The sequence below is a fragment of the Heterocephalus glaber genome, unplaced genomic scaffold (assembly GCF_053883595.1).
Source record: "Heterocephalus glaber isolate CG9 unplaced genomic scaffold, H.glaber_assembly_v1.0 deba00001707, whole genome shotgun sequence".
Classification (NCBI taxonomy): Eukaryota; Metazoa; Chordata; class Mammalia; order Rodentia; family Bathyergidae; genus Heterocephalus; species Heterocephalus glaber.
In genome coordinates this window covers 1453194-1479644 of record NW_028258427.1, presented here as the reverse complement: position 1 = coordinate 1479644, position 26451 = coordinate 1453194, and the positions used below count along the sequence as shown (strand labels likewise).

General features: G+C 34.9%; 1 protein-coding gene across 6 annotated transcripts in view; it reads left to right on the top strand.

Annotated features, from left to right (window-relative positions):
- Positions 1–26451, top strand: part of Phkb (phosphorylase kinase regulatory subunit beta) — a 210975-nt gene that overhangs the window by 32530 nt on the left and 151994 nt on the right. For all 6 annotated transcript variants that reach the window (XM_087199368.1, XM_087199365.1, XM_087199370.1 and 3 more), the window contains 4 exons: positions 10612–10701; positions 12963–13101; positions 16499–16598; positions 23141–23248. In XM_087199368.1, the coding sequence (XP_087055494.1) occupies positions 10612–10701; positions 12963–13101; positions 16499–16598; positions 23141–23248 (437 nt within the window). The remainder of the gene's footprint in view (positions 1–10611; positions 10702–12962; positions 13102–16498; positions 16599–23140; positions 23249–26451) is intronic.

Here is a 26451-nt window from a genome sequence, read left to right as displayed (position 1 = left end):
GACATGGAAAAAAGTATGGTTATCTGAGAGGTAGACCAGAAGGGGACTACTAGTGAGGTCTGGGACAAAAGGATTTTTGTCCATGATAAAAATAGCATATATATTATTTCATGTTTACTAAACTTTATGTACGTTTTTAGTAATTGCTGACAAAAATGTCTAAAAGGAATGCACCAACGTATTAATGGTGACTATTTTAGGGTGATAGAATTTCCTCTTTTTTTAATCTGAAGAGAAATTATTTTGAGGGAAAAATCAGAATCCTATAAGCATAAGGATTTCAATTTATGATACAATGCTCTATCTTTCGAAAGGACACTTTTGGTTCAGTTGTTAAATAAAATTTACTATTAATGACACATCCTTTATCTAAATCTTTTCCCTAAGTTAAAATATTTCAGTATGTAGTATCTTAAAACAAGTGCATTTTCCTAAGTTTTACAACTACAAATATTAAGTATGTGTGCATCTATGTGTATGTGTTTATAATTTTATGCCTTACTAGATTTCAATTGTCTCATCTTTATATGGTGTTTAATTACTTGAGATTACTAGTATTTGCAGAATTTGCAAGGCAGATGTTGCCTGTTTTTCTTTTTTTTTTTTATCCCACAAGAGGACTGAATTTTGGCCTAGTTTGTATTTTAAGAAACTCCACCACTATCTACCTTGTATTATTTTTATTCAGAACTTTTTTTGGCTTTCACCCTTAAGCTATAAGCCTTGTTAGCTTCTGGATGTATTGTCCAGAGTATTAATTAAATGAATAAGTAATAGTATTTATCTTACTTTATTACTACTTTTATATAGATATATAGATAAATGTATATATGTAAAGCTACTTAATGGATCTTTATACTCTGTCTTGATGAGTAACATTTTTGTATGTATTAGAGCTTTGAATCATGTAATGGAAAATACCATTCCATAATAATAGAGTATTGCTGTACTATTGGTTGGCTGAACAATTTTCCACCTACAGTTTCCTCGTAGGAAATCTTTTTTATTCTTTGACTTGTTCCTATTTTAATTATAAATGCTTTTGTGATTTTTTTTTTTTTTCCCTCAGTACTGAGATTGAACCCAGAACCTCATGTATGCTAGGCAAGGGCTCTACCATTAAGCTACATTCCCAGACCATTTTACTTTTATTTTGAGACAGGCTCTCACTGAGTTGCTCAGGCTAGACTTCAACTTGCAGTCCTCATGCCTCAACATTCCAAGTAGCTGGGACTGCAGACATGTGTTACCATGTGCACCTGTTATTTATAATTTCTTATGAGCTACCCCAAAATATTCAGCAACCTTCTTAGTATTTTACAGTCTAAGATTCAGGCAGTTTATTCCTTTGTTAAGTTTATAGTCTTTCTTTATATTCTTTTGGGCTCATGGGCATTTCTTAGGAAATAGCTTCTGCTTTAATATGTTAGTACATAGCACTTTCATATTTCATAATAAAGCTGTAATATTTCTCTTCAGGTATTTCTCTTCTTGTCTTGTCTTTTTATCATTGCATCCCTTTGACAGTAATGTGTTCTAAAATGAAGTTGTACATCATATTTTTCTAGCACAAAGGGTATTAACACATAAAATCTGTTAGTTTTGCCTTACTTATTTTACAAACTTAGTAACTAATAAATTAGTTTTATTTTACCTTGTAATGTTTGTATATAGACATAATTCAAATGGAAAAACATAGAAATGAAAAATTTGTATTTAAAAATTTATTCAATTTTGACCCTAATCATTTATTAGGATTTTTTGCTATAATTTTTCATCTTTTTAATTTTCTTCTGGAATTCATGTTCCACTAATTACTTTCTTCTTTTTTTTTTTTTTTCGTATTGATGCTTTTCAAATGACTTAATTCTTTTTTAAAATGCTGCCATTGATTATTTTACCTTTGGTTTCAGATATTGGTATTGTTTACCATAAATTGTATGGAATATTGTGCTTAATTTTATGCAGTTACTGAAGAAGCCCAAACAATGACCACTAAAATGTTAAAATTTACTTAAACAAGTTATTCTTAACTCACTGTGGGCTTTCTTTGAAGATTAAAAAGATAAAATCTTGATTCTTAGTAAATTAGATGATTTTATATTTTTATACTTCTCTGCTATGCTTTGAACATTCCCCCATATATGTGTATGTGTGTGTATTCATACTGCAGTACTAGAGCTTAAACTCAGTGCCTCATGTATACTATGCAGATTTGCCACCATTGAGCTAAGTACCTAGATCTTTAATTCTTACTAATAGGTATTTTCTTGAGAAGTCTGATTTTCTTTCTGTTTATGTATTATTGCCTGTAAAAAATCAAAACTCCATTGGTGATTTTTTTGGAGCAAAATTAGATGACAACATCATTTTAGTTTATTTTGGCTTCAATGCAATAGCACTTTTAAAACTATATACTTTTTTCAACCTAAAACCATTAAAACCTTAAACCATAAAACATTAAAACTATCTTTCAAAATCAGCTCACCTACCATTGTAATGCAAGTTGATTTCACTTTTGCATATTTGATTTCTTCCAAAATTTTTTTGTTCTTTTGTTAATTAATACATGCTTATGTTACATAATAATTTATATTCATCTTGGGCATGTTTGATTTCTATCTTTATCCATATTAACAAATATTATTTACCTAATTAATGAAAGTATATATTAAACGTTTGATGATTTTTTTTTCATATGTAGTACAAAATACTTGCTCTGGTAATTTAGATCTAAATAAAAAATAAGTATTTTTTAATTTATTTGCAATTTTCCCTCAGCAAAAGTTACCCCTTATAATCTTTACACACATACACCCATCCACACACATACAATTTATAACTTGTGAGTATTTGTATCTGATATTACTTTCTTTTTTTTTTTTAATTAAATTCTTTTATTGGTACATTGTAGGTCTACAACACAATTACATTTCTCATTGGGAATTGTACCTTTACATAATGCATCTTGGTTCTTATTTTTTCCCCATTCCTAGCCCTCCCTTCATGCCCTCCACCCTTCCCTATTTACAAAGACTTTATTTCCATTTTTTCCATTTCCCATCATTTTTCCTTTCCCTTCTTTCTTTTCCCTTGCCCCTCCCACTACCCCTACACCTTTGGACCTTTTCTTCCTATTTTACATTATCGATTATTCATTCTAATCATTGGTACATTTTAGGTATACAATATAATGCCATTCATCATTGGAAATTTGCACCTTTACATAGTCTCTCTTGGTTCTTATTTTTCACCCTTGCCCAGCCCTCTGTTCAACCCCTCCATTCCTCCCTATTTACAAAGATTTTGTTCCTAGTTTTCCATTTTCTCATATTAATCCCATTCCCTTCTATCCTTTCCCCTAGCCCTCCCACTTCCTTCCCTTTTGCCCCTTTTCTTCCTCTTTCACATTACTTATTATACATTTAGTCCTTATTTACACTTTCAGTTCCTCACACCAGAGAAACTATTTGGTATTTATTCATGTGTGTCCTATTTATTTCACTTAAGAGTATCGCCTCAGTGTGCATCCACTTAGCTATAAATGTTTCTAATTTCTCATTTTTTATGGCTGAGTGGTACTCCATTTTACTAAAAAACCACATTTTCTTTATCCAGTCTCCAGTTGATGGGCATTTGGGCTGTTTCCAAGTTTTAGCTATTACAAACTGCACTGCTATGAACATGGGTGCACATATATCACTGTGGTATGATTCTTTTAATTCTTTGGGGAAGATCCCCAGCAGTGGAATAGCGGGGTCAAATGGAACTTCCAGTCCTAGTTCTTTGAGGTATCTCCATACTGATTTCCACAGTGCTTGGACCAGTCTGCACTCCCACCAGCAGTGGAGCAGGGTTCCTCTTTCTCCACAGCCCCGCCAGCATTAGTTATTGGTAGATTTCTTCATAGCAGCCATTCTTTCTGGAGTGAAGTAGAATCTCAACGTTGTTTTCATTTGCATCACTCAAATAACCAGTGATGTTGAACATTTTTTTATGTATTTATTTGCTCTTTCTATGTCTTTGTCTGAGAAATGTCTGTTCATTTCAGATGCCCATTTTTGGATTGGGTCTTTAAATTTGGGAGGTCTGATCTTTTTAAGTTCTTTATAGATTCGAGATAGTAGACTTTTGTCTGAGGAAGACCAGGTGAGGATTTTTTCCCACATTGTGGGTTGTCTCTTCACACTGCTGGTGGTTTCTCTTGCTGTGCAGAAGCCTTTTAATAAGAAGAGACCCGAATTGTTGATTGTTTGTGCTAGTTCACGGGCAACTGACGCTTTGTTCATAAGATCTTTTCCTACACTGATGTCTTCAAGGGTTCTACCTAACCTCTGTTCCAACTGGTTCAGAGTCTCTATTTTAATATTTAGATCTTTAATCCATTTTGATTTTAGTTTAGTGCATGGTGAGAGATATAGGTCTAGTTTCAGTCTTTGGCAAGTTGAAGCCCAATTTTTCCAGCACCATTTATTAAAGAGGCTATCTTTCCTCCAGTGAGGGTGTTTGGCTCCTTTATCGAAGATGAGATGGCTGAGTGTGTCTGGCGTTGTTTCTGCATCTTCTAATCTGTTCCACTGGTCCTCAGGTCTGTTTCTTTGCCAGTACCATGCTGTTTTTATCACAGTAGCTTTGTAGTAGAGTTGCAGGTTGAAGATTGTGATACCCCCTGCCATGTCTCTGTTACCTAGAATTGCTTTTGCTATTCTGGGTCTCTTCTTGTTCCAAATGAATTTTTGGATTGTTATCTCAAGGTCCATGAAGTATGCTTCTGGGATCTCAATTGGAATTGCATTAAAACTATATAGCAGTTTTGGAAGTATGGCCATTTTCACTATATTAGTCCTTCCTACCCAGGAGCAGGGGATGTCTGTCCATTTTCTGATATCATCAATCTCTCTTTTCAGAGTGCCATAGTTTTCAGAGACGAGGTCTTTGATTTCTTTTGTTAGGATGATTCCTAGGTATTTCAGTTTTTTGGATGCTATTGTGAAAGGAATTATTTGCCCTATTTCTCTCTCAATGAGTCTGTCATTTGTGTAGAGGAAAGCTATTTATATTTGTGTGTTGAACTTGTAACCAGCTACTTGACTGAATTTGGTTATTAAGTCTAGAAGACTTTTGGTGGAGTTCTTGGGGTCTTCTATATAGAGTATCATGTCATCTGCAAATAATGACAGTTTGACTTCTTCATTACCTATCTTTATTCCTTTTATTTCTTTCTCTTGTCTAATTGCCGTGGCTAATGTTTCCAGAACTATATTGAACAAGAGTGGTGATAGTGGACATCCTTGTCTTGTTCCTGATTTGAGTGTGAAGGATTTCAGTGTTTGACCATTTAGTATGATATTGGCTGTTGGTTTTTCATAGATGGCTTCTATCAGTTTGAGGTAGAGACTATCTATTCCAATTTTTTATAGGGTTTTTATCATAAATGCATGTTGGATTTTGTCAAATGCTTTTTCTGCGTCTATGGAGATAATCATATGGTTTTTGTCCTTGGCTCTATTGATATAGTGTATTACATTGAATGATTTGTGTATATTGAACCATCCCTGCATCCCTGGGATGAATCCCACTTGATCAGGGTGTATGATCTTCTTGATGATCTTCTGCATTCTGTTTGCCATTATCTTATTAAGGGTTTTTGCATCTATGTTCATTAGTGAGATTGGCCTATAGTTCTCTTTTTCAGTTGGGTCTTTCTCTGCTTTGGGGATCAAGGTGATGCTTGCTTCCAGGAATGAATTTGGGAGTGTTGCTTCCCTTTCAATTTCATTGAAGAGTTGAAACAGTAGTGGCAGCAGTTCCTCTCTAAATGTCTTGTAGAATTCAGCAGTGAAGCCATCAGGGCCCGGGCTTTTCTTAGTTGATAAGTTTTTAATTACATTGTCCATTTCATTGGTTAATATTGGGTTATTCAGAATTTTTAGGTCTTCTTTGTTCAACTTTGGCAATTCATATGTATCTAGGAATCTGTCCATTTCTTCTGTGTTGTCCATCTTATTGGCGTATAGGTTCTGGAAGTAGGTATTGATAATCCTCTGGATTTCTTCTGGGTCTGTTGTCATTTCACCGTTTTCATTCCTAATTGCATGGATTTGGGCCTTTTCTTTCCTTTTTCTGACAAGGTTGGCTAAAGGTTTGTCAATTTTGTTGATTCTTTCGAAGAACCAACTCTTGGCTTCATTGATTTTTGGTATCATTCTCTTAGTTTCCACTGAATTGATTTCTCCTCTGATCTTTATAATTTCCTCCCTTGTATGAGCTTTGGGGTTGTCCTGGTCTCCTTTTTCTAGAAGCTTGAGGTTCAGCATCAGGTTGTTTAATTGGTCTCGCTCTGTTTTCCTAATATGCGTATTCACTGCTATGAATTTCCCTCGTAAGACTGCTTTCATTGTGTCTCATAGATTCTGATATGTTGTATTTTCATTGTCATTTAATTGAAGGAACTGACTGATTTCTTCTTTAATTTCCTCTATGACCCATTGGTTATTCAGAAGTGTGTTGTTCATTTTCCACATGTTTCTGAAATTTTTTGAGTTTCTTTTGCTATGGATCTCCAATTTCATCGCACTATGGTCTGATAATGTACAGGGGATAACTTCAATTCCTTTGCACTTGCTTAAACATGTTCTATGTGTGAGTATGTGGTCTATTTTGGAGAATGACCCATGTGCAGCTGAGAAGAATGTGTATTCTGATTTTGTGGGGTGGAAGACTCTGTAAACATCTGTTGAGTTCATTTGTTCAAGAGTTCGATTGAGTTGTAGTATTTCATTACTTATTTTTAGTCCAGTTGATCTATTTGTGACAGTGAGGTGTTGAGGTCCCCCACTACAATTGTATTAGTGCATATATGACTTTTCCTGTCTGTTAGTATTTGTTTTATATAGTTGGGTGCACTAGTGTTTGGTGCATAGATATTTATGATTGTCATCTCTTCCTCTTGGATTCTTCCCTTTGCAAGGATGTAGTGTCCTTCTTCATCTCTCTTAATCAGTGTTGGTTTGAAATCTACTTGATCTGCAAAGGGGATTGGTACTCCTGCTTTTCTTCGGTTCCTGTCGCATGGAGTATTGTTTTCTACCCTTTAACTTTCAGTCTATGAGTTTCCTTTTGAATTAAGTGTGTTTCCTGTATGGAGCATATTGTTGGATTTTGCTTCTTGACCCATTCTGCCAGTCTATTTCTTTTGATTGGTGAATTGAGACCATTAACGTTGATGGTTATAACTGAAACGTATTGACTTGTCATTGCCATGACTTTTTCTTTTTGTTGGGTTCTCCCCCTTTCCATTTAATTTCTTCTCATGCCAGATGGGTTCATTCTGCTTTGCTTCCTGGGGTTGTGATCCTCATTGTCTGTTCCTAGGATATTGTGTAAAATTCTTTGGAGTGCTGGTTTGGTATTCACGCAGTTCCTCAGGTGCTCTTTGTCATGAAAGTATCTTATTTCTCCATCCATTTTGAGAGATAGTTTTGCAGGCCACATCAATGTGGGTTGGAGGCTGTTTTCTTTTAGAGCTTGAAATATGTCACTCCAAGCTCTTCTTGCCTTGATAGTTTGTGTTGAGAAGTCTGCTCTGATTCTGATGGGCTTTCCTTTGTGTGTGATTTGTTTCTTTTCTCTAACTGCTTGTAGAACTTTGTTCTTCTGTTGTGTTTCTGGAATCTTAACAATTATATGCCTATGTGTAGATTTTTTTTGATCAAGGCTATTTGGAGTCCTATATGCCTCACTTATCTGTATGTCAAGCTCTTTTCCCCTGCTTGGGAAGTTTTCTGCCATTATTTCTGTGAAGAAAGTTTTTATGTCATCTCCTCTCTCTCTTGTTTCTTCATTGAGCCCAATCAGTCTTATGTTATTCTTTGCATCATCTAACAGCTGCTGGATTGATTTTTCATGTTCCCTTATAATTTTGAAGCAATTTGTCTTTTCCTGGTCACTAATTGCAATCTTATCTTCTATATCTGAAATTCTGTCCTCACATTGGCTCATTCTGCTGTGTAGACTTTCAGTGGAGTTTTTCATGTCCTGGAAATCTATTTGCATCTGTTTTATGGATTCCATTTGTTTCCTATGTTGGGATTCCATCATGTTCCTGATCTCCTCTCTAGATTTATTAATCATGTCTTGCACTAAGGTCACAATTTCTCCTGTTATCTGAGAAATTATTTCTGATTTCATTTTTTCCAGATCCTCTTTTGTTGCCAGTTCAGGGAGTCCAGGTGGTTGAGTATCAGAGTGTTCTATCTCATTTCCCTTTGGGGTTGCTGTAGGTGATCTGGAAGTCTGGTTTTGAGACTTATTTACGTGTTTTCTCATTTCACCTGGGGCGGGAGGCTATTAGCACCTGCATGGATTACCTCCTCTGAGCTGGGAGAGGTGGGACAGGGGCCAGGAGCAGTGGTAGGGATGGTGACCCAAAAGCCCTTTCTTGTGGGCTGGGAGCAATGGGAGGGATGGTGACCGGGAAGCCCCTTCCTCTGGGCCAGGAGCAGTGGGACAGAAGGTGGCCCAAAAGCCCTTTCCCCTGGCCTGGGAGCATCAGGAGGGATAGTGGCCGGGAAGCCCCTTCCTCTGGGCCAGGAGCAGTGGGACGGCGGCTCAGAAGCCCCTACCTCTGGGCCGGGACCCACAGGACTCAGTACCGTGGTCTAGTGGTCTGGTGTCCTCTGCGTCTTTGTAGTGTGGAACCAGGTGGCTGCCTGTCTGCAGTGGGGTGATTCGGCGTCTTCCCTGTGACTCGGGACCTCGGTAGGGCATGTGCAGACCTGCCTGTCTGCAGCGGGCTGATTAGGCATGTTGGCTGTGACTCGGGACCTCCGTAAGGCGTGGGCAGACCTGCCTGTCTGTAGTGTGGTGATTCGGTGTGTTCTGCACGACTTGGGACCTCGGTAGGGTGTGGGCAGACCTGCCTGTCTGCAGCATGGTGATTCGGCATCTTCCGTGCAACTCGGGACCTCGGTAGGGCGTGCACCATACAATGGAAGATTACACTTCAATAAAAGAATTAATTCTCTTAGTTCACAATTCAACAAAATGGCAGTCTCTAGTTGGCTGGCTGCAAAGCACGGTGGAATTGTACAAGGCCATGGCAGAGGAGAACCACCCCGTGACATGCCAATCAGGAAGCAGTGATATTACTTTCTTAATGGGTGATCTTAAGTGCAAGTGTGAAGTCTCCCAGAGCTTACTCCCTTCCTAACTAGCAATGACCCTGTTATTCCTTCCTGACTGCCAGGCAGCCTACATACTTATACCTGCCTGGAGCTAATTGAATGTAGGAAGGTAGAGAACATATTTGGGCCCTTGATTTCTATATAGGAGGAAGTAAGCATCCTTCATAATCTCCTGTCCGTGTTGATAAATCTCTCCATTCTTTACTATGGAGCCATTCCAGTTGCTGCCACAAGAAAGATTTTTTTTTTTTTTAGAAAATGTCTTAACTCTGAGCAGGTCATTTCCTACTCCTTTTTTTCCCCATGAAATATGTAATCTAATTACCTCTTATTCTAATAGAAGATAATGGGGTTATTGCCTTGTATAGGTTCTTACTTCTTTCTTAATGTTTATTATCTGCCTAAACTTAGGGAGATTCCTAATAATGTGGCTTTAAACTAGCCTGCTAGGCGTAACTATTTTATGATCATAAATTCTTTAATTTTTTTTCAAAATCAGAATCTAAATCCATGTCAACACCATCTTTCTCCCTCTCCCCAAGGCAAATTATAGGTTCACTTTTGTGCTGTGTTATCAGACTATCTGGTATGCATTACCTGAATCCAAAGGTAGATTAATTGTGACCTTGCAATGTTGATGATTTCTGAGTGCTTTTAACAAGAATGAGAGATAGTACTTAATTTGATGGCTGACTTTCTTTCAGCCACCATCTGAGAAAGTGCGCTAGTCAAGTGAACAATTTTCTCTACCCATTTTGTGGCAAATTATCATGATTGTTGTGTATTCTGTAGCTTTTGAGCAGCATATTCTCCTAATGCCTCAGAATAGTTTTTGTGGCTGAAAGTTGAAATGATCTCTGCTTATAGACCAGATAACAATGGAAGAGTATTACCTGCCTAGGAGAAAGTGGAGAGTTAAGAATTTCAGTATAAAACCTAGTCCAGTATTTGTGGCATGCATGACTTTAAAATACGAGCTTTACTTTTTTTCCTTGAGGTTTTTAGGGTATGATCATTGGACTGAAAATTGGCTGGAGAAGCATCAGCATAAAGGTGTAAGGTTTGGATTTAAGGGCACATAGTTAGCTATATTTCTCAGTAATGGGAAATTATTGAACTAGAGACTGTCACATGAGTATTTGGTGTGTTTGTGTTGTTAGGACTAATGTACTCATCAGATAATTGGATCAAGTGCTGGGCATCAGGGTGGGAATATCCTATGAAATTTAATGCTCATTTATACCTGTTGTTAAGAGTGCTTTCTTCTTTCTCCTTCCCTTAGCAAAAGTTTCACCAATACTGAAATATGGTAGCTTACATATAAAAATGAAAATTGCATTGTTATGTAGTTACTTTGTTCAGAACTTTTCTTTGTTCATCTGGTTGAAAAATGACTGAATTTGATGGGTTTTCATTTTTCTTTTAGGCTCAGTTTATGAACCTCTTAAAAGCATTCATCTTCCAAAACCTGATAATGAAACTCTGTGGGATAAATTGGATCATTATTACAGAATTGGTGAGCAGAACTTGAGGAAAACATGGTAGCTCTGATTAGTATTCACTGTGCCCTAGCTATTGTGTACGTTATGTAGATGATATTATTGTATTGTTTGGATTTTGGGATGGTTTCAAGCTTAGTTAGGCTGCTATGTATTCCATACCAAGACTGCAAAAGGAATCCAGCAGGTCATACCTGGCCCTTGAATAACTTTATAACTATCACTAGTATCTTCTGTGTTTTTTAAGCCTTACTAGGTTTTAGAACTTCAGGATATTTCTTCAATAATACACAGATATTTCATATATTAACCTGCTCACCTACCTATACATATATACATAAACCCTAGCCCTGAACCTTTTGTATGCCTTTCTAATTCACTGAGATACAAAAGGTAATCTCAGGTTACTATTTTTAATATCAAGTCTGGATTTTTCTTTTTCTTTATGGTACCGAGGATCGAACTTGAGTCTTGCACTTGCCCAGCAGGTGGTGAAACCACTGGGCTAAATCCCCAGCCCTTTTGTTTGTTTTTCTAGATTAACCTGGCAATTGTTTTCTAATGTGAGTAAATAGCTTTGAGATATGTACATATGGGACTCTTATTCTTCAGACTATACTTTGGAATATCTATTAATTTTTTTCAGGTTGTTTATTGTGCCATTTATTGTCCTATATGTCAAGTGGCAATAGGCAATTAATGTCCTATTATGGCAAAATTTTTTTTTGTCTCCAGAAATGTGGATTGGTTTTGACTTATTTTGATCTCATCGTAAACTTTATTTTAACTTATTTTTGGTTAAGATGCTACATGCATTCTTAAGTCACTCTTTTTATCTTCTTTTTTAGCAATAACTACCTAAAGAGAGCTAATTATAGTTTTAAAAGAAATGTCAATTATTTATTTTTGACTAGAAGGACCAAAGTAAATTTTACTCTATGAAAAATAATAAATATACTGATATTCTGAAAAAAAATGTTAATGATAAGATCAATTTAGACTGAGAGAAAATGAAATTTTAATTCCTTAGTCTGTATGAAGTATTTTAGACTTTTGAAAAGCTATCTAAAACATAGTCAATATATATTAATTAAGATTAGATTAATTTAATGAATTTTGAGACAAGCATTATTATCCATTTACTTAAACAGTTATCTTAGGTTTCTGTGACTGACACAAAATACCCATGAAAAACAACTTAAAGAAAGAAAGCTTTATTTTGGTTACCAGTTTCAAAGTTTTCAGTTCATGGTCAGCCAGCTCCATTGCTTTAGACCTATAGTGAGGCACAAACCTCTCCTGGCTGAAAGGTGTGGGAGAGGAAAGGTGCTCACTCTGTGGTGGCCAAGAAGCAAAGAGAGGGCAAGGGACCAGAGACAAGATAAACCCTTCTAGATTAAACCCCCAGCGACCCACTTTCTTCAATCAGACCTCATCTCTACAGCCGAATCAGCTTAGTGCCCCCAATTCCAAAAGCCCCACCATAGAATATGTGAGCCTAGTGGGGCACATGTTTGGACCAAACCAGAATAAGAGGAATAAAATCACTTTTAGGAAATGTAATTTTAGTATATTTGTTTTCTTATTTTAGCACACTAAAGATTATAAAAGATTAATTTCAAACTCGTTTAAGTAAATTGTTCACAAAGATTATTTACCAATGTCTTCATTCTATATAGAGATGGAATTCAGATTTTAAAATATTAAAGCATATCCTTAACCTGTACAATCTAGTAAGTAAAATGAACATACTTCTGTGAAGACCAGTCACAAATTAGTTCTCAGTGAAATACAGCATTCTTGCCTTTTTTATGGTGAATCTTCATCTTCCTAAATTTTTGATGATTGAGTTAGCTATATAATTTAGCAAATGTGGGATACTCTGTTGTAATTTGCTTTAAGTTTCCATATTGAACTAGTTATTTAGAAAAGATGTTGTGCTCAGATTTTTGGTTGATCTATTTTTCTCTGCCAAATAGTCTTAAGAATATTTGTATCATGTGTTCACATTAACCAGGATATGCTAATGGCTTTAAATTCTAATTAACTAAGTCCTTTTCTCCAAAGTAAAAAGATATTTTCATGGTGGGTGGCTTCCCACTTAGGCTGGAGCAACATGAAGTGCCTGAGTATCTTCAGATGTTTTATAGTATACCTAAGTTTGGAAGCAACAGAATTATTTAGAAGTAGGATGAGGTTATCAAAGATGTTTAATATATTCAGTCAAGGGAAATGGCTGGCTGTATGATTAATTTTTTTTTCTTATCTTCCACTATAGTCAAATCAACATTGTTACTGTATCAAAGTCCAACCACTGGTCTCTTTCCAACTAAAACATGTGGTGGTGATAAGAAGGCCAAGATCCAGGACAGTCTGTACTGTGCTGCTGGGGCCTGGGCGTTGGCGCTAGCGTACAGGTGAGCTGCTGTGGTATCGTCTAGTAATTCTAAGACTAGGTAATAAGAGTTTTGTCGGACCAAGGCAAATTGAGTAGCTGTCCTTCCACTCAATTGTTGATTACTGTGTGACTTGTGACTGCTCATGTCCCCCTTAGACCTCTAAACCTTTTCAATTTATAAGGGCTACACAAGACCAGTTGTGATATTCTATGATTTTATGACCAATATTTTTTATCTTTAGTTTTCTCAAACAGCATTAATCTTTGGCAGAATAAATTACATAATCAATTCTCATTGAGTGGTTGGTTCAATCATAGAAGGAATTAATGGTAATTAATTTTGCAGATGATAAAATTGCAGTTAATAAATTTGTTTAGCTGGGTGTGGTGGCACACACCTGTAATTCCCAGCACTTGGGAGGCTGAGGCAGAAGTATTGCTATGAGCTTGAGGCCAGCCTGGGCTACATAATGAGTTCAAGCCCAATCTGAACTACTAGTGAGACTCTGTCTCAAAGAATGAAAATTAAAAAAATTTAAAAATTAATTCAAATTGTACAACTAGTCAGTCATGTCTTTAAGACCCCTTTCTTCGTCTTTCTGGTCTAGTGTTTTTCCCACTGTACTTTTTTGAGGTATCAGTTGTTAAATCTGGTTGTAAGTCAAATAATTACTTTATGAAATTAAAAAAAATTTCACAGTACAAAATTTCTCCTTTTTTTCATTGTGTGTAGAAAGCACCAATTGTGAATCCTGAGACTTGATCTTAGAAATACATTTTAACTATAATTAAGATTATTAAATTTCTGAATATTATTTTTCTGACAGGACCTTTATATTTCTGATTTGAAAATTTTATCTTCTAAATGAACATGGTTCTTTTGTCATAAATCATTGAAATGTTAGATTTTTAAAACAAAATCAAGTATTGTGTGTTAATTGTCAATTTGATTATTTCTTTACATATTCTATGTATGTACACTATGGCTTTATTAAGTGTAAGGCTGCTAGTGGTCTAATGGGTACAAGAAACATCACTACTACTAGCACCTTAACTAAGTGCTTAATCCAGAAATAACACATAATGATGTTAAGTCCCTTGTGACATGACACAATGGTAAATACACACCAACAATGCTAATTTTTTACCAAAATGTCTTAATATATGTCCACATGAATAAATAATCAGTCACAGCTGGATTGTTGATTTTCATAAGATAAATTGCCCAAACTATTAAAAAATTTAAGTGTATTAAGCAGGGTCTTCTAGAAGAACAGAAGCAATAGAAGGTATATATAATTATAAAAGAAGATTTACTAGATTGGCTTACATGATCAGAGGCTGGACAGTCCCACAGTGGCCATTGTCAAGCTGGGGTACCAGGGAAGCAAGTAGCTGCTTAGTCCAAGAAGCTGGAAGCCTCAGAACAAGAGAGACCAGTGATGTAGCCCTAGTCCAAGGCTGAAGGTCTGGAAAATCCCTAGAGAGTTGCTGTTGCGAGTTCATATTGAAAGTGTGAAGAAGCTGGAGTCTGATGTTCCATCCACTCAAGAAGAATTAAACTTGTGTGCTCAAGTGCACTTCCCCTTCTGCTTTTTGTTACATCTGAGCCCCATCCCATTAGATGATGTTCACATTCAGGGTGGGTCTTTCTCAACAGTTCACTAACTCGTGTGCCCCCTTTCTCTAGAAACCCCCTTACAAACACACCTAGAAGTGTGATTTACCAACTTAGGCATTTCTCAATCGAGTCAAGTTGACAGCCAATATTAACCATCAGGATAAGTGTCCTAAAGATTAGGAAAAATGTGCTTGCTGATTACTATGAGCATAGCTAGGTCAAGATTAAAGAAATACAACAACCAAATGTAATACATGATCCTTAATTAGATCACATTTTTAAAAAATACAGTACAGTGCATTTTGAGGATAATTTGATAAATTTGAGTCTAGATTATTAGGTGTGTAGTATCAACTTTAAATTTCTTGGTTGTAATAATGATATGAGCATTATATAGGAGAATGTTTTTTGTTTTTACAAATATTCTGATGTGTAGGGTAAAGGATCAAGATGTTTGTAGATTACATTAAAATAGTGAAGGAAAAAATTATTGTTAGCTGTAGATTATATAAGCTAATGTTAACTGCTGAGTCTAAAAGGTTTATTCGTTGTAGCATCCTTTTAACATCTTTGCACATTTCAAATGTGGGAAATTTCTTTAAAAAATAAAAGTACAGGCATATGCTGTGCACAAAAATTAGGCATTAACCTTTTCTTAAAACATTTCAAATATTGGATAGAGAACTGAAAGTACTACTTTGCTGGACATGTTATCTGTGTAAAATTTGCCTCTAATAAAACACTTGCATTTGATACTGGAGAAAGAGGAGATATAGTACAGAGCAAATTCATGTTAGTTTTTCTGTAGTGCCTGCATAAAAAAGGAGAAATAATTGACCACAGATTAATGATATAGAATAATTTCTTCTGACATTGTCCATACAATATGAACACGATCATTCTTTCTAGTAGTTCCATGTGAGATGAGAGTAGGAGTTAATTATAATATATTTACTTTTTAAAGGGTGTGTGTGTTACTTTTTATCAAGTGAGGATGATTGCCAGATATGTTAAGATTAAATGAAACATAAGTCATTTTTATTTTCCAGTAGTGGGTAATTCTCTTCTACCTTTTAAAAGTTACTGATTTATAATTAAAAAGCAACTTTTACACACAAGGAACATTTTATCCTAGTTTAATAATTATATTTTAGCTGTTCTTTAGTTTTAAAAGCAAGAGATATAAAATATGGTCAATTGATTTTACAGAACTACTTGAGAATATAAAACCTTATGCCACAATATGTCATGTGTCATACTGGATGTGTATTTAGTTAAGGACATGCTTGACTGTAACTATTTCCTGCTCTGACAGTACCAAACACATGGTAGAGCAAAGAAAGCATGTGGTACCTTAGCCTGTGCTTCTTTAAGCCCAAACCATTGCATAGACTAAAGGAATAGGTATTTTAAATTGCCTCTGTTTCATAACAGTGAATTATAAAAAAAATGGTTGGTACATTTTTTTCCTGTGTGTGTGTGTGTCTGTGTGTGTCTGTGTGTGTGTATGTTTCAGCTAAATCATTGTGGAAAATATTGTATGCCATTTTCAAAAGAATTGGCTTACTTCCTTCAAATAAGGAAAAATCTGCACAAGTTCCGTCACATGATTTTTTTTTTTTTTTTTTGCAACATTTCAGCATCTGCTGGGAAAATGGAGTTTCACTGTGACAGAATTAGTAGACGTTACCAGAACACAGGATTAGCCAGATAGTTAAATACTTAATTAACAACAGTTCTTCTTCCTTTTCAAATACATTTCCAATTTGTTTCATGAGTTATCTCTCTCACCCAGGCGCATTGATGATGACAAGGGAAGGACCCATGAGCTGGAGCACTCGGCTATAAAATGTATGAGAGGAATTCTCTACTGCTATATGCGTCAGGCTGATAAGGTAAAACACTGTGGTGTGGACTCGAATTCTCCCATCATTCTGAACAATTAATTTATCCAGTATTGCAATAGCATTTTCTGAAGGAGCATGTACTTTTATAAAGCAAAGCCACATGCTAGGGCAGTCTGAATAGGTTAAAATAGCCTTTTCCTTCCCAGCCCATGGTTTTGGAATCCTGGAGTTGAAGGAGTACTTCAGTAAGAGATGATTGAGATTATTATTTAGACGTAAATTTGTGTTTGCATCTGGTGTTTGCTTGATAAAAATCAAGTCTTGGAGAAACCTCACAAATGTCCCTAATTCTAACCAGTATTATATTACTTTAAAAAAATGCTTGTCAGAAGTACTTTTGGACATGTGAATTGCTCAGGCTAAAGTAATCTTTAAAAATACTTCATTCATTTACATCAAAGAAGCAAGGAGTTATGTACTTTTAGAAAATTGAACTTTCCAAGGTTTTATTGAAATTTCAGAAAATAATATACATGGCATATTTTTTAAACTATAAAGCTTTATATGAGTGTCGTATGCTGGTCCTTCTACCTACCTACCTCTCTGTGTCCCCAAGTCCTAACATAGTAAATGTCCAAATACGTAAATTAATGTGTCATGAGTTCCCAAGACCACTGCCCAATATGATGATTCGCTCAGAGGACTCACATGACTCAACAAATAGTCATATGTATGGTTTATTATAGCAAAAGGAGATAAAGTGTAGTGATCAAAGTGAAAAACTATCGAATATAATCTGGAGGAAACATAATGTCACCTTATAAGAGCCCAGGGAGTCACACAGATGCACTTAATTTCCCCAGCAACTCATTGTAACAACATATGAAAAATGTTACCTACCAAGGAAGCTCTTGGAGGTTCAAAGTTTTTATTGATCAAGGTTTTTATTGGTGGCTGGTCATGTTGGTACTCTCTGCCCATCACTTACCACAATTCCAGCCTCCCAGAAGGAAACCAGGTGTTTAGCTTAAATCACATTGTATAAACAATGTAGCATAGCGAGTCACTCCTATGACAGAACCCTCACAAATCTGAGTTCCTTTGTGCTAGCCAAGGGGAACTTCTTACAAGCAGTCTTTTCTAAAGTTGGCAGTCTCTGTCCTATGATGTTAACTCTTTTCTGAACCATCAGTAACAACTAATATACTAGTTTCTAATATATTACTAGCTGTGTGATGTTAGATAAATTATTTAACTTCTACATACTTCAGGTTTTTTCATTTGTAAAATAAAATACAAATACTTGTAGTATCACCCCCCACATGGTCTTGTAAGGATAATGAAATAATGTAATATCTGAGGTGCTGGTACCAGGTGAACATACAGTAAATATATGCTCTGATATTATTATTTTCCCTCTGTCTTCTACATTATGTACTTCAGATATGTTTTTAACTCTTACTGTTTAGCAAAGATGCATATCAGTAACCATGCAGGCAGTATGATCATTTAATATTTTGTATGTTATTAATCATATGAATATATTATTTTAATTTATGCTTTAAAATAATTTTTAAATTTTATAGAAAACCTTTCTAAACTGTATTTGATGTCAAAACTTTAAAAATAATTTATATTCTGTCACCAGAATAAGGCAACAGGAAAATGTTAGTTGACAGAAAAAGTAAATTTATTTACTGGCTTATAATAGAGATACAGAACAAACCTGTTAAGTTCCTGCTGAAATTTGATTTTGCAGATGATTATTACAGGAGTTTTTCAAATGCTTGAAATCAAATAGTAGGTCATAGATTGGCATGCTGAAATTAAGCTCTTATGTCATATATTGATGTGATTATGATTAAAGTTACTTTTTTGTAAGTGAGAAATTATTGTTTCCAATATATCATTTCATGAATGCCTAATAGCTTTATGAATTCACCTTCTCTCTCTACCAAACATTTCATGTTTGCTAAACAAGCTGACAGACTTAAATTAGAATTGTTTATCAGAAGGAAGGCAAAGGTATAACAGTTTAAGGTATTTTCCTTGTGGCATGGTTAGCCAGGCAGTAATGGCCTTTTCTAAATATAGTTCAGTTTTATTAACCAGTCATCAAAATTATGTTTTCTTTTAAACAGAGCTTGAGTATAACTTAAGCTATTTGAAATCCCTCATTTAAAAAGGATTAGCATTTCTTTCCTTTTGTAGTTATGTATGTGTAGACCATTAAAATGATTGTGAGTTATAGAAGGATCTAGATCATATTGAGTACATACCACAAAATGCTGGACTTATGAGTAAAATGTGCTTTACAAATATTAAAGTATTTTTGTGGTTATAATCTTTCTCGATTCCATAACCCTTTAGAGTAGAAAAGGAGACTGTTATGATGATCCACACATGAGTATGAATGGCTGACTCAGAGAGATTGAACCATGTGCTAATTCAGTACCTCTCACCATACCTCTTCTTGGTGCTCACCTTTCTTTTCCTTCAACCTTGGCCATTTTCTTAATGATATGTAGCAGTCAAAATATGAACATATTTGAAAAATATTAAATATTTGTATTTTGGACTTTCTTTAAAACTCAAGTGAAAGACTTTCATACTGTTCATTTGCTGTTTGACTTTGAACTTTATCTTATTTTAGGAAGTAAAATCATAACCTAGGAATCATAAGGTAAATCATAAGTATAACCTAAAATCATAAGTGAAATCATAACCTAGGAAGTCTAAACCTTCTTCTATTTTGAATTTTCATTACAAAACAGGCTTTCTCACATTTTTTCCAAAAGCACTAGCTAAAAAAGATATTTTGAATTTATTAAGAAAGTGAGTGGGGTAGGCATGGTGACATATGCTATAATCCTAGCACTGTGGAGGCTGAGGCAAGAATATTTAAAGTTTGAGGCAAGTGTGGGCTACATAGCAAGTTCTGGGCCAATGTGGACCATATAGTAAGTCCCTCTCTCAAAAACACACCAAAAAAGAAATAAAAGGAAAAGAAAGAGAAAAAGTAGAATTGCTCTTGATTTATAGAATGTAGAGGATTCTGATTTCTGTATTTTATTATCTTGGCTGTCTTGACACTTCTTTTTATGCCTGCATAGTAATGTCAGGTGTGTTTTGCTCCTTAATGTATGCGCGCACACATGCGTGCGTGTGTGTGTGTGTGTGTGTGTTTGTGTGTGTATTTTCCCCCCTTTGGTGTAATACTTCTTAAGGAGAAGTATTCAGTCTTTCAGTTAATTCAATCTATAGTTGGTATTTTGGAGGGCAGAGATTTGCTTAGCAACAGGCTATGAATGTCACTGGGCCCAGTTATCTACCTCAAAAACGTGTTTAAAATGCTGCTAAGTAGTACCTAATTAATGAGAAATCATTGAAGTATTATGAAATTTATCCTTTCAGAATTCCCTTATGAGATGATTGTTTTCCATTGTGTGTATTTTAAGGGTATAAATTAAGAATGGATCACCAAATAGTTACCTTTTCCTAAATAATAAGTTGTTTATTTGTAATGGTAAAAGTTTTTAGGAAACATCTAAGCAAAATACAAGTTGATTGAGTTTAGTGCAGAAAATTTTGCTTTAATCATTATCTTTACTTGCTAGATGCTAGATATTATATAAAATACTAATTATTGTACTCTTGTATATGACTGCTTTCAAGAGTACTTTTTGTTTATAATTGACATACAACATACCCCATTAATCTTCAAAGCATGTAGTGTTTAGAGCTTGTTTTTTTCCCCTGAAATTTTAAATTACTTGTCTTTTAACAGCTTTAAAACTCAACGTGTAGTTATATAATTCCCCCTTTGAACATCACATTTGCTTTCTCCCTGACACAGTGATTAAATATAAACTCTCCTGCTGGGTGCTTGAATGTCTTGAAGACAAATGACAAGCACCCGCAGCAGTGACTTAACTAAACTGATAAAGCCTTATCCTGTTAAATCCCCATCAAGTGGGAGAATGTATTGGTCTCAGTTTAGCCGTATTTTTGTATAGAAGCCCAGAACAGTGTTCAGAGTTTTGAGACAGTAAGCGTAGTGCTGGGAAAGGAGTGACTATGTTGATTTCTGTTTGTGTATTTACAGGCTATTGCTGGTGGTTTCAGATATTTTGGTGGGTTATCCACCTTCTCTAGGATGTTTTGATCACTGTATAAATAGAGAAAGAAAAAAAATATATATATATATATATTCATTCCTAACCAAACCCTCATCCTCTCAGTCTCGATCTCTTACTAATAGTTCATGTCTTTGATGATCTGGTATTTTAGTCATAGGGAAGTCTCTTATTTGTTTGTGCATACCCTTTAAGGAAAGTAAAATTGTTTCAGCCCTTAACAGTTCTGTCCAGTAGAACTTCTTGTGATGATAGAAATATTCCTTATTATTGTGTTAAGCCATACAGTAACCATTAGTCACATGTGGATGCTGAATACTTGAACTATGGCTGTTGTGACTGAGGAAATGAATTTTAAACTTTAATTAACTTTAAATAAGTCCTAGTTAGCTGGTGACTAACATTTTCAACAGTGTAGGCTTCAAGAGTCATACAATATAGTGAGAGTATAAAGGAGAACTGTTTCTTGTCACAACACTTTTGATAACAAATGTATAGATATTCCATGGCCAAAAAATCTACATTTGGAGACACCAATTGGGTATTCTACAATTTAATTCAATTTTACTAGTAACTACCTGGAGTTAGTGTAGATCCCACAAGTTAACATCTCAGTCCCACAAGACTACTTTCTTCCCCAGATACCCATTCCAAATAATTTGGGAAATTTCCCTAACTTACCCATACATCTGTCTGACTTGGTTACAAATCAGAGGGTCCCACGATCCTTCCTCACATTCATTAATTTGTCATAACACCTCACAGACTCAGGGAAACATGTTGCTATTATTAGTTAATTATAAAGGATGCAAATGAATGGCTAGATATAGTATATAGTGCAAGATCCAGAAAGGTCTCCAGTGCAGGAGGGGCTTCTCTCCCTGTAGACTCTGGAATATGCTGTCCTGACATGAGTTGTCTACTAACCTGGAAGCTCTCCAAACCCTATTTTTGGTGAGTTTCTGGAGGTTCCATTATGTAGGCAAGATAGATTAAATCATGGTCATTGGTGAATGACTCATTTTCCAGCCGACCTTTTCCTTCCTCTGAGGTGAAGGGGAGAGGTTGAGGTGATCCGAACTTCAAATAGGTTGAAAATTCAACATTAATTACCAGCTGGTTCCTCTAACAACTAGCCTGCCATCCTGAAGCTATGTAGTGATATGTCAGGAAGTACTTCATTAACTTCTCATTAGCATACTCTCAGGTATGGTTGAGAGGGATTTACTATGAATAACAAAAAATGCTTCTTTCACATTTATCACTTGGGAAATTCCAAAGGTTCTAGTCTATTCAGGAACTGGGAGGAAAGTCGAATATATTTCATAATATCACAAGGAAGTACAGACAGTTAAAAGTACAAGAGATCAATAACCAAGAGAACCTCCATGATGTAGAAGTACAGAGGAAGGAATTTGGTTGGGGTTCAGAAAGGGGTTTGTAAAAGAAACATTTCTCAGATTGTGTTTTAAGGATGAGACAGTTTTTGAAAGATGGAGATGAGAATATGGCTCTACAAGGTTCTTTAGCCAAATAACAAGGCAAGATCACAGTTGCCTAGGTTTTTTTATCATTTAAATCTTTTCAAAGATGATGATCATTGCTATTGCATATACCTGTATCATTCTGGGTTTTTTGTTCTAATTTATCTTGTACATCCAGGGATTAACATAATATTTGGCACATGGTTGGCGTCAGCAGATAGTTCACAAATTGAATTGAATAGGCCCATAACAATGGATGAATGTGTTTTTTTATCCTTAGAGTTTATCTGTTGGATCATAGTACTTATACTTAGTATTTTAAAATAATTAAGACAGGTAAAATGGCATGAGCCAGTGATCCCAGGTATTAGGGAGACTGAGATGGAAGGGTTCTTGGGTTCAAGACCAGCCTGGGCAACATAGTGAGAGCCCCTTTCTAAAAAAAAAGTTATGTCTAATAAAGGTGTGGCCAGTGACATTTTACAATTAGTACCTTGGTAATGAGAGCATATGTAGAAGGGGAAATGAAAACATGTTCACAGGAGAATAGGTTAAAATTTGTGATCATTACAGAAAAAAATTGCATTTAAAACTTGAACACTTACTATACTAAAATGTGGCCTGCTTGATATGCATTTTCTCATGAGTGTCATGTAAGCATTTTCAAATAACAATATAGTGAAGTATAATCACTAAAGTAAATCAGTCTTTTACTCTAAAATGCAAAACATTGCAAAAGCTATTGCTGAGTTGTTATGATTGTGAAGTAGCAATTGACAATCATATTAATTCTTTTAAGTTAGTTGCTATGAGCTTTGTATCACTTCTTTTCAAAGGTGATATTTGTGCTTTCTTCAGTCCTTTGCCTCATAAGCATGATCTTTACTTATTAAAAAGTTGAGTAAAAATAACTTATATTCTTTAGTTAGTGAATTACTAGCATTATTTAAATTTTATATTTGATTTCCAGGTCCAGCAGTTTAAACAGGATCCACGCCCAACAACATGTCTTCACTCTGTTTTCAATGTGCATACTGGAGATGAGTTGCTCTCTTATGAGGAATATGGTCATCTTCAGGTAAAAAGAGAGGGTTACGATTTTTTTCATCATAGAATATTTGAGGCTATTTAAATTTTTCAAAGTAAATTTCATACATTGTTTAAAATGGAAGTATAAGAGCCGGGGATTTAGCTCGGTGGTTCTGCCGCTTGCCTCACAAGCAAAAGGTCCCGAGTTTGATCCCCAGTTTAAAAAAAAAAAAAAAAAAAAAAAGGAAGTATAAAATGAGCTCTGAAATGGATTAGAAAGTGAAATGCTAACCACTAGGACTGAAGTAATTACTGTGATTGAACATTAAATCTGACTGAGTACTTGGGCAAGAGGACATACTATAACATTATTCCTGTCTAGAAGAAGGAAGCCTACCATTCTTTTGGTAAGAAAAACACTTCTTTGTTATCAGATTTAGAAAAATTTCAGCACTTAGAAGTTAGGAAATAAAAGACAATTACGAGTGGTAAAAGTGCATATCAAAAGATTTTGTTACACAGCACATCATTTTAAAATATATTAACCTTCAGTAAAGCTAACGTCATGCCATTAAAATGCCAAAAGGCACTGTAAAACCCATAAATTTTGTCTCATGTTAAATTTTATATCTATGATAAGAATATACTATAGAATTTTATGTTTCATTTTCATTGTTTCCCCCTCTCACCTCTGTATATTGGTGTTTTTTGGTTGTTGTTTTGGTACCAGGGCTCAAACTCAGTACATTGCACTTGCGAGGCAGGCATGGTACCACTGAGCTAAATCCCTGTCATGTATATTGTTTTTTTTCCCCATTAAGTTTATTGATACATTTTAGATATAAAATACAGTTACATTCATCATTGGGATCTTTTACCTTTGTATGATATATCTCGGTTCTTATTTTTTTCCCCTTCCTCTGCCCTCCCTTCACCGCCTTTACCATTCTCTATTTGCAAAGACTTTGTTTCCATTTTTTTTCCTTTTCTCATATTTGCCCTTTTCCCTTCTTTCCTTTCCCCTACCCCTCCCACATCCCCTACTCCTTTAGACCTTTTCTTCCTATCACACAATATCAATTATACATTTTTTAAATTACAATATCAAAATTTATAGGACATTACCACAGATTTTACAGAAATTAAAAAGATATAGAAAGCATATTACAAAAATCCTTTTTGAAATAAATTTGACAGCTTCTAAGAAGTACATTGGAAGACAAATTAATGAAACTGATTCTAGAGGAAATATAAAATTTGAATAGCATCTATTAAAGAAAGTGTATTCCTAGCTTGAAAATTTACCCATATGACAATAACAGGCTCATACATATTTTAACTGATGAATTATGTCAAACATTTGAAGCAGAAAAAAGAACACTTCTCCCCTCGTTTTAGGAAATCAACATTGTGCTAATCCTAAAGCTGGATAAAGACAATAGAAGAAAAAAGTATGAACATAGGTAAAAATTTGTTTAACGAAACAAACTCTTAGAAGTCAGATCTGGCAGTATGTAGAAAGTGGTTTTGTTATAGGGATGGCAGTGTTGGTTCAGCATTAGAAGATCCACCCCCAAAAGTCCTCATTTTAACAGAGGAAAGGAAAAAGCCATATGATCCTCTCAGTAGTTGCAGAAAAAGTATTGGACTAAATTCTACAGCTGTTCATGGTAAAAGCTATCAGGAGACTAGAAGTAGAACAGAACCTTCTCAACGGATAAGACATGTACTCCATACTTCCAGCAAAAATGCCTTATATGAATGGATAAGATACAATGCTTTCTCCCTAAGATGGGGAACAAGGGCAGATATGCCTACTCTTCATCTCTCCATGAAACTTTGAAACACAGGCCCAAATAAAAATAGTCTGCAATAAAAAAAACAATTAGCATAGGATTGGCAAGGTATAAGTAAAATCTTTATATGTAGATGAAATATGATCATCTACAGAGAAAATACTAAGAAATCTCTAGGAGGCCCTAGAACTTGTATTTGAATTTAGCAGGATTAGAAAACACAAGGTATATATAAAAATTCAGGTCTATGTATACTTGCTATAAATGAAGAATTGGATATTGAAATTTAAAAGTTATTTAGGAGTACAAAGGATGTAGAAAAGTAAAAAGAAAAAAAAACAGTGTTGGAAGACATTTATTACTTTTGTTTGTTTGTTTTTTTGGTACCAGGGATTGAACTCAGGGCCTTGCGCATGCAAGGCGTGACAGAACCACTGAGCTAAATCCCTGGCCCTTATTACCTGATTTTAAGACTTCCTCTAAAACTGCAGTAATCAAGGCAATAATTGGTATAAGGAAAGACATATAGATCATTGGAATAAAACAGAAAATCTGGAAATAGAACCACACATATAAGGCCCACTGATTATTTAACATTAACATTTTATGGAACATAAACTCAACTCAAGAGCAGAGGAAAAGATAGTATTTTCACCAAATGGTACTAGAACACCTGTTATCTGTATGTAAAAACTTAACCTCAATCCCTTATTTCCATACATAAAGATAACTTGAAAGGATCTATGAACCTAAATGTGAAAGTCTAAAACTATAAAAATTTATGAAGAAATTATAAAGAAAAATGTTCGTGAATTTAGGGTAGGCAAAAATTTCCTAGGATACAAAAAACATGATGTATAAAAGAAAAAAATTGATAAATGAGATTCCATCAAAATTTAGAACTTTAAATGACATCATTAAGAAAATGAAAAGTGCTTAAACAGACCATATTTATAATACATATAACCTATGGCCAGAATATATAAAGAACACTTACAGCTCATTAACAGACAACCCAATTAAAAAGTAGACACAAGAAGATGATAAATAGCCAGTACAGCACAAGGAAAGGTGTGCAACACTAGAATCAGAAAAATACTAATCAGTATAATAACAAGAATGAATTATACACTCATTAGGGAGATGAAGTTAAAAGTTTTAAAAGAGCAAATGTCAGCTTAGGTGTGAACCAGTTAGAACTTTCTAATACTGCTAATGTGAATGTAAAATGATAAAACCATTTTAGAAAACAGTATAGAAATTTCTTGTATTACTCTTAAGAACCAACCAGGAGTTCTCTTCTTAAGTTTTTAGTTAGAGGAATGAAAATACTTGTTCACAATAGATTTGTACATGCAAGTTGAGTATCCCTTATCTGAAATTCTTGGAACCAGAAGCGTTTCAGATTTTCATTTGAAATCCACTTGATCTGCAAAGAGAATAGCTACTCCTGCTT